The 8,975-nt window shown below is 33.8% G+C and overlaps 2 protein-coding genes across 3 annotated transcripts; one reads left to right on the plus strand and one right to left on the minus strand.

Annotated features, from left to right (window-relative positions):
- Nucleotides 1-1,631: 1,631 nt before the first annotated feature.
- LOC130645363 (isocitrate dehydrogenase [NAD] subunit gamma, mitochondrial-like) lies at nucleotides 1,632-2,944 on the minus strand. Its single transcript, XM_057451334.1, has one exon. The coding sequence runs from the start codon at nucleotides 2,897-2,899 to the stop codon at nucleotides 1,718-1,720; it is 1,182 nt and encodes a 393-aa protein (XP_057307317.1). The 5' UTR covers nucleotides 2,900-2,944; the 3' UTR covers nucleotides 1,632-1,717.
- On the plus strand, nucleotides 2,865-8,967 carry LOC130645364 (protein PBDC1-like). 2 transcript variants are annotated; one of them, XM_057451337.1, is made up of 9 exons: nucleotides 2,865-2,997; nucleotides 4,162-4,227; nucleotides 4,786-4,845; nucleotides 5,088-5,128; nucleotides 5,206-5,257; nucleotides 7,008-7,055; nucleotides 7,651-7,718; nucleotides 8,475-8,518; nucleotides 8,740-8,967. In XM_057451337.1, exons 1-9 carry the CDS (start codon nucleotides 2,965-2,967, stop codon nucleotides 8,907-8,909), a joined length of 582 nt encoding a protein of 193 aa, XP_057307320.1. In that variant the 5' UTR covers nucleotides 2,865-2,964; the 3' UTR covers nucleotides 8,910-8,967. The 2 variants fall into 2 exon arrangements, with proteins under 2 accessions (XP_057307320.1, XP_057307319.1); XM_057451336.1 differs by lacking the exon at nucleotides 2,865-2,997 and adding an exon at nucleotides 3,332-3,513.
- The last annotated feature ends 8 nt before the right edge of the window (nucleotides 8,968-8,975 follow it).

Here is an 8,975-nt window from a genome sequence, read left to right on the forward strand (position 1 = left end):
ATATTTTAAAAAGCTCTTTGGCCTATATACAAGCAAAAGAATAACAAGCAAGAAAAATGGTTTACACGAAAACCTTTGAATTCACCGCTGCAGTGCGTGGGTACCACTATAGAAGATTTTGGATACCACAACCTGCACAACATCTCAACTATTCACACGAATCAGATAACCCGATCAGTTTGCAATAAAAATATGCGAAACAGGTTGTGAAACTCCGATTGGTTACTTACCAAGAGAGATATCGAGGGCAATTCTTACTGGAGAACATTACCATAATCTCCGCTCATGCAGGGGGTCTTGAAATACCCTGTGTAATAAAGGTTTCAATCCCTGGGACTTGTTTAAACTTATTGCTAATAGAGCATTACAAGGAGCTAACAGCAAAATGTTACACTGAACCAAAAAAGAAAGAACCTTTGTTACAAACCCCGGATCTAGAAAAAAAACCAAGGAGAGCGAACAAAAAACAAACTACGGAAAACAAGAGCGAAGCGAAAAGCAAAGACATTTGCGAAAACATTATAATCACAGACTAAGAATGTTATATAGCGTTTTTTTGTGTTAAAATAATTACAACATTTATATCCTTTGTTTTATATTGTTTTTTAATACTTCATTATCGGTCCGCGAAAGTTTTTTCCCTTAAAGTAGCACCTGCTGTTAAAGCTTAGTTGTTTTTGCGTTATTACATTGTATGACTCAAAAAAACATATCTTACCATATCATTTAATCCGTTAGATGTTTCTTTACTTTATATATTGTTGTCGTTCGACACTTCTGACACTCTTTGTAACTTTGTTTTAAGTTGTTTGGATTGTTGCCTTTTTTTGCTCGTCTGTCTGTTGAAGTCGCTCTTAACGCACTCTGCTACGCGCTCTATAAACGGCAAATGCACACAGAGCTGTACGATAATCACCGACAAATTTGTTTTTTTACTTTGACGCTTAAAACTTGCATAGGTTTAAATTCAATTAGGCCAAGAAAAGGGTCGAAAATATATTACAGAACTGGCAACAAAACCTTTGGCAAATCATGCAGCTCCGCAATCTTGGGCTATTTAAAGATTATGTAAAGTGTGGGTTCATTTTACATTATTTACTTGTGAAACCATTAACTATATAAATTTCTTGCTTTCGCTTATGTTTTATTCGTATTTCGCGATTAAAGGAACAAATTCTAAAGGTAAATGGGCGTTTCATTTCTTAGTATACAGGTATAAACTGTATACTAAGAAATGATATTTATCGAATAATGAAAGGATATTTATCCTTTCTTACTTATTGAAAAAAAGATTTTCACGTTCAAAAAGTTTTTCAGGTTAAAAATTTGGGCACTACTCTTTCAGGGTAAAAATTTCGGGATAGCTCATTGCCATGTTTTTAAATGTTGTTGTTTAATTGACATGACTTGATGAAAAATTATATGAGTAATTAATTCTCTTTATGATTGCCTTTGGCATATTTGTGGCGAGTTACAAAAGTAATATTTTAGAAAGTGTTCGATTAAATTTACGAATCGTTGCTTTTGCCGATCTCATGAACAATCTGTTGATCAACCACTATGGCTTTGTATATTCTTTTCTTTGATAATAATGGATAAGGATAATATATTTAACTACGAAATGAGACTCATTGTACCAGAACTATTACTTTTTTACAGTGAAATTTAATTTACAAGAAAGCTTTAACCATATATAACAACAAAAGAAAATTACTTTTTACTGGTAACTTTTTCTTCGGTTCCTTAGTCCTTCAATTTCTGAAATAAGCACATCAAAAAACTCTGTTGTAGTTGTTTGACCACCAATATCAAGAGGTCGAGCTTTACCAGAAGACACTATATTGTAGATACACACATCAATTAAATGACCATGTCTTGATAATCCCAGGTGACGAAGCATTGATGTGGCAGCAAATAACATGCTCATGGGATTTGCAATGTTGTCTCCAGCTATTTCTTTACCACAATTTCTTGTGCCAGCTTCATAGACATGCAGATTTTGACCGTGATTTTCCCCTGGTGGAATACCTGGACCTCCTACTAAGGCTGCACCAATGCTTGTGATAACATTTCCATAGAGATTTGGCATAACCATTACATCAAACTGTTCAGGCTTAGACACTATCTGCATAGCACAGTTGTCAATGATCATATCATTGAATTCAATATCAGGATATTTTTTTGACATTTCCCGACAACAACTTAAAAAGAGTCCATCACTCATCTTCATGATGTTAGCTTTATGAACTGCAGTTACCTTTCTTCGATCATGATGTCTTGCATACTCAAATGCAAATTTAGCAATCCTGTTAGAACTTTCTTCTGTTATGATTTTCATCATTTCAATAACACCTGGGACATTTTCATGCTCTAGGTTGCTATACTCGCCTTCTGTATTTTCTCTAATAATGACCAGATCAACATCACTGTGTCTTGTTTTAACTGTAGGGTAGGACTTACATTTTACAATATTTGCATATAAATCTAAATCGTGCCTTAGAGCAACATTAAATGACTTCCCCCCGATTTTACCCAAATCTGTTATCCAATTACCCTTCAGTGCTGTTCCATTCCTTCGAACTGCAGTAACAATATCATTAAATGAATGTAAAATCTCTTCATCATTGTCCCCAACTAGATGCGCTTCTTCGAAATCGACAGGAACACCTGCACTTCCAAAAACATCCTCTGTTCCCGAAATTAATGCTGGGCCAATTCCGTGAGCTGGTATTAAAGTTACAGTGTGTCGTCCTCCATACGTAGCGTCAGGGATTTCTGGATTCACATCAAATAGTCTTGCACTTGTAAGTAGACTCCGTGTGCTAACGTGAGATGCGCCGCAGATATAACTTTGTAGATTGAATTTTTTTAGGATTCTTGCGACTCGAGCTGACGCCATCTTTGTTGTTTAAGGAAAAAGTGCATGGTAAAACGCGGAACGTTTAATAAACACTATAAACCATAATGGCCGATCTCGCAAGTCAACTGGACAGCTTGGTAAAGAAAGTTTTTTTAGCTAAAAGTGCATAAATGTGTGTTGAACAAGTGCTCTGAACCACAATGTCCATTCTTTAACCACTTAACTAATATTTTTTATTCTTGAAAATTTTTAACAGTGACATAAATAGTACGATGGCCCCTATGGCTCACTTCTCTTCCAATTTAAAAGCACTTCTCTACTCTATGATCCAAACAGTTCTCTTCTGTATTCTCACACTTCTGTTTTATAATTTGACACCTATCCTCTGTACTTAACACTTCTCTGCATGTGACCAAAACCTTTCTCTTGCAACTAAATTTAAAAGAGAAATGTATGAACTGTATTAAAAGAGATAAAAGAATGCCTTAAAGCGGAATACCACAATATATTTTTATCTGAACTATATGGCCAACTACATATTTTTGAAAAGTTATTAACTATTGGGAATGATTGATCTTTTTCATGGCCGGGAGTGGTATGTCAATTATTCACGCTCCTGGGGACGACACGGCGGAGTTATCAATCAACCAAAGGTGATAGCTTGATTGATTTACTCGCACGCACATCCTTGTTCCCCACAAAAAGATCTTTAACAATCTGTGAATTGATGTATATATTGTTGGAATAAGCAAGTCAAAAAAAGTCAAAAGAACCATGTTTATTCACTCATACACCGAGAAATGCATTTTCCGACAATCTGGAATACTCATAAATTTTGCAGTGCGTGAACGATATCCCCCAAATAAACTCCGGATACGGTGCTGGCCCTTCACCAAAAATATTCAGCCTCAACAATTCGTCTGTAAATTAAAATTCATGAATAATTAATTAGTTTGGCCGAATATAGTTTTAGTCCATGTGCTTGCGAAATTGTACAAAGAAAAATGACATAATTATTAAAAAGAAATGTTAATAACAATAAACTCTGTCTATAGCGTCTCACCCCAAGAGCTGTAACTTCTGGTAGCATTTTTATTTCTCTTTAAAATTTTAAGACAATATTTGTAATCTACCACCTCAAAGTTCCACTGCTAAATATCACACACTTAGCAAACTCTGAAAATTAAAATACAGCAATTAAGGGATCCCTCAAGTATGTGTTATCCTAGTTATCCCTGACTGACCTATGTGGCTTGGTTTATGCAGTGGTAAAGATTTATAGAAAAAAATCCTTGTTTTAGGGTGCTAATGGAGCTCTTGCAGCAGGATCATTGTTACAAGCAGATGCTTCACAATTTGGCAATAATGTAAGTTCTTTTCCCTGGCAAGCTAACTGGCTATCTAACTTGTGAGAAATGCTGTGTTTTAATGCTTAACTTATTTATACCACACAACAATCAATCATTGCAATGTAGAAATTGGAGTGACCTAACAGTGGTTATATTGTACCATTTTAATACCAGTTGAATTAAACTGTTGAATTTGTAGCAAAGTCTGTCTGTGTACATTATGTAAAAATCTATGCAAGGCTACACCACGAAGGTCTTAAAAGTTGAAAACCAAGCTATAGATCCTAATTATGTTGTAATCATTGATTTGTTTAAAGTGGCTATATATGTATAGACAGAGTTTGCTTGGGGGGAAAATTCCAAAACTTAACCCTCTATACATTACCAATAGTATTTCCAGGGTTAGGCTTTCAGTTATTAAACACTAATAAAAACACTAAACACTGATAAAACCTGTCTTTATTAAAAATATATATGTTGGGTGACTCTGACACCAAATATTTTTAATGTCTGTCTATCATATATTTTATATTTTTGTTAACAACCAAATATTTTTGTTTTTTCTTCTTGTTTTAGGAAGCAATAGAGTCTTATTGGGCTATGAAAGCGCATAAACATGCTGAAGTATATATGAAAGTATATAAATTATTTTTTACATTTTTTCGGTGTTATTGGGTAGATTTTATCAGTTGCAGCAGGCATGCATGTTTTAAAGGAGAAAGAAGTAATTGTATGACACCCACTATGTTTATGGCCAGATGCAGCTAAGAAAAAATTTTAGGAATTTTTTTCCAGAGGAATGATGCACAGCCATCAATCCTAACCCCTGGCACAACATACTGCTACCACCCTCAAACTTTTTGCATCACTTATTTTAGTTGATATCATCAATTGATCCGAAAAATATGAAACTCACAAAGTACGTTCTTGTTCTTTTGGTGTGGGACACATAGAAAATTGTCTTGATATTAAATAGCAACAATTTGTTTTTTTTAGATTTGATGATGTTATATACAGATCATTTAAGAGATACTTCAAAGATTTAAATGTTAGTATATATTTATTTGTAGCAACAGAGTGTGGTACATCCACAGGAAAATGTTGTGCTATGTTCTTCTCATATCAAAGTTGTGTGTATATATTACTTTTTTTGCATGACTCAAATTTACGTGCTGTGTACATGTTCTATTGAAATGACAAGAAATATATGATAAATAAACGTAGGTAAAGAATCCATTCTTATTCCCAGAGCTCTTTGAGATTAAAACCTCGAAAGTAACTCTGGAACCTTCTGGTCACGTGATGATTTTTTTTTGACTTGATTACCTGATGTTGGGCTTGTAAACTAGCCGTTTTTAATCGTTACTTATCGTTTGTGGGCACCTAATTGGATTCGTGACTTAGCACAACTTGAAAAAGCAGATCTGACAGTACAGTGGAATATTGTGAAAAGAGATTTAATTTGATGATGACTCCCAAGCATTTATTTGAATTTTTGAAAAACTTTGTAATCATTAAACTGCATGTAAATCTGAAACTTACTTACATAACCAGTCTCTATTTTGTAGCTTAGCTGCTAGTTTTAGCTGTAGCCAGCTAAGTGAAAGTCTCACTATGCGTACAAAGTTGCACACTAGCTAGCTAGCTAACTCATTATCTATTAATATTGCCGTTTTATGCTTTAATTGAGCTTATATTTTTAATCAAGAGCTTAACCAGGGTGATTGCTGCTACTGCATAATACACTTCTGGAAAAAGAGTCCTTCAAAATTGCCATCTATCTCTAGCTTTATAGATATTTATGTGAGAACTGTTTTGTTAAACCAGCCTAGAGGTGATTATATAAGGTAGATTTACCCATTTGTGGCTCACGACATGCTCAGCATGTTTAAATTAATCAGCTTGCATAATAGTAGACCACTATTAAAAATTTCTTTGACATTATATGAAGCGAGTCAACTCTCCTAAGGCAAACTCAGGATTAGTTGATTCGATTAATTTAATAGCATTTTTGCGAATGATCAAAAATAATACACGTGAACATAAACCTTTTTTTAACGAATCTATCAATAAAATCCTTAACTCAGACCCAAACTAAGTTTTAGGAAAAATGGCTATATTCTAAAATCATTAGGCCAAAAAATGTGTAGCTAGCTAGCAACACTAACTATAGCTAAGCTCTCACCTCACCTCCAGTGTGACACATTACAGTTTTTACATATATTTATTGCAGTACGACGCTGTTACTTCCACCTGGCTTACAAAAACCAATACCCTACTACATAAATGAACTTTTAGCTAGCTAGCTAGTAGTAGAATTATGTTAGCAGACCAGCTTCCTTCAGTATAGCTGGTTGGCCATATGTTAGCTACTGAAAGTTAGCTATGTAAAGAATGGTCAAATACTAACAGTGGATGTTGTTGAAAGAGAGAACTGAATTATAGCCTTGGTAGATATATACAGCCCTTAATATCTGCTTTACATTCAGTCATGACATAAATTAACGCGAGGATATTTCGATCATTCATCTCTTCCACCACCATGTTTGTTTACATTTAAATGCTACATACAATCTTTCGCGGAAAAACACAGGTCTGTAGAAGAATCAGAATCCATTACGTGACCAGACGAGTCCAGACCTAATTACGAGGTTTATCTCAAAGAGCTGAGGTTAAGAATTTAAAAAAATCGACAGTATTCACTTTTTGAGAATTTAAAAAAATAATCAAAAATCGATGAATGTTTTTTCAGATTTTTGATGTTTTTCTATGTACATTAATCAACTTTTCAATTTCAGATTGAAATGATCAATGAAAACGATTTGAAAACAGAGGAAGCAAAAGCTGTAAGCATGCATAATTTTATTTCGTACAGTTATTACGCGCAAAATTTCTTTTATTTTTAAATAATTGACGCAGATTTTTAAGGGGAATTCATTTCTTGCTACGCGAAAATATAATTTCGTAGAAAATCGCACCCAAAGATTTTTTTACTAAATTTTTTCGTGATTCCAGTTGGTAATTTTTAATAATATTGTCCAGAGATTTTTTCTTTCAGGAAGGAGTGAACACACTACTACTGGAGACAGTATTTATTTTTGCGATGAAATGAATAATTCGCGACGCTTATTTTGCGCATATTTTTGCTGTAGGGCATTCCAAAGCTTTTTACTTGCTTACTTTGAGATCTAATTTAAAATATAAATATGACGTCGCCATTCGAAAAAGCGTCGAATTTAATTTTCGTGAATTTTCGACAAAAAAGCAAAACCACAGGAACGTTGCTAACAGCAAAGTACCCTATGTTATAGGTATTTGGGGTAAAAGCAGGAAATATGTTGCAGTTATTAATGATATTCGACGACTAATGATTTTGAACCGTTTTGTAGATCGTTTTGTCCTCCTGCGTTATCACTTGAACATGTATTTTTTTTATTTTAGAGATGGCGTCCCTTTTGTGAAATGTTTAAGGACAAAGTCGATGACTACAATTTTGGAACATTATTAAGGTATGTCACAGAAGTCTAATGTTTCGAAACCTATGGAGGGTTAATTAACTTTCCAGTTCTGGTAATTTCGACGTTTTTTAAGCACAGAAGCATATAAACAGTGAAAATGTTGTGCATATTAACAACCGCGAAGATAAAACGATGTTTTTGTGTAAAAACAAACTTATATAATTTTATTATTTATTCAATGAGACTGAGCTGAAACCTTAAAAAGACCTGTCTTTAGGTATACAAAGGCTGAGCTGAAAAAGTAAAGATATACTTACGGAAAACGAGTCCCTTATCGAATCAAGCTTTTAAAAACTCGATTTTGTCAAACCACAAAGGAAATTTGACCTAAAGTTTTTTAAGGGAATAAATTTTCGCAAATTTAGTTTCTTATAATTTTAAGATCATTCTCTGGATCAGGGTATAACGAAATATCTAATGCTTCCGTTTTGTTTTTTGTATTATATAAAAAGTCTATAAATTATTGCACTCTTGATAAAAAAAAAAGCAGTTCGTTGCCCATCCTTTCAATTTTTGTGATGTCATTAACAATCTGAATAGGTTCTGTAGCATTTTTAAAACCAGTAACAAAATTTTAAAAAATGGTGTTTACATGAAATTTTTAGTTTGCCGTGAGTCAAATCTCTAGCTGAAGTGAATTGCTATTGTTTTTACATAAGGTTCAACTACCAGTACACTCCACCGCCTAATTCTCTCAATTTAAGGGGGCGTACACATAAAAAAAAGAGCGTAAATTTTTGTTTTTAGAAAAAATGTAAAAGAAGACTATACGGAAGAAAACTGCTTTCTTGGTAATTATTTTAATACATTATTTCTTGTCAGCAGTTTTAGTTATTAAATTCACGTGAATTGAGGATATGCCTAGGTGGCATTGTAGTACACACATCATCAAGGCTCAAATTACAGCAAGCTTTGAAGGACTAAATGTGTGCGCTAACTTCTGGCAGACGTTTTTATAAGCAACATCCGGTTGAACTGCGACAAATCTTTGACTATTCTAATACTTTTTTAGTGACGCGTATCCAGTTCTTCGCCATTGAATTGGCTCGAAATAAACGCGGTCTGAACATGTTTCATTTGAAGAAAAACGAAGCTAATAACAACGAACAGAATAAACAAGTTGAAACAGTTACTGACGGCATAAAAACGATAAACACAGACGGTAGCGAAGACGATAGGTAGCATAAATGCCGATTAATCGTTGTTTGTATATTTTTTTATGTGAAAAAAGTCCAAGGAAGCATAAAT

This window comes from Hydractinia symbiolongicarpus, chromosome 5 (genome assembly GCF_029227915.1).
Source record: "Hydractinia symbiolongicarpus strain clone_291-10 chromosome 5, HSymV2.1, whole genome shotgun sequence".
Classification (NCBI taxonomy): domain Eukaryota; kingdom Metazoa; phylum Cnidaria; class Hydrozoa; order Anthoathecata; family Hydractiniidae; genus Hydractinia; species Hydractinia symbiolongicarpus.

Bases quoted from the DNA above. Each gene is read 5' to 3' on its own strand.
- LOC130645363 (XM_057451334.1), bottom strand. From the start codon at position 2,899: ATGGCGTCAGCTCGAGTCGCAAGAATCCTAAAAAAATTCAATCTACAA.
- LOC130645364 (XM_057451336.1), top strand. From the start codon at position 3,427: ATGATTGATCTTTTTCATGGCCGGGAGTGGTATGTCAATTATTCACGC. The intron at 3,514-4,161 runs GTGATAGCTTGA...TCCTTGTTTTAG, and splicing joins GAGTTATCAATCAACCAAAG to GGTGCTAATGGAGCTCTTGC. The intron at 8,519-8,739 runs GTAATTATTTTA...ATACTTTTTTAG, and splicing joins GGAAGAAAACTGCTTTCTTG to TGACGCGTATCCAGTTCTTC.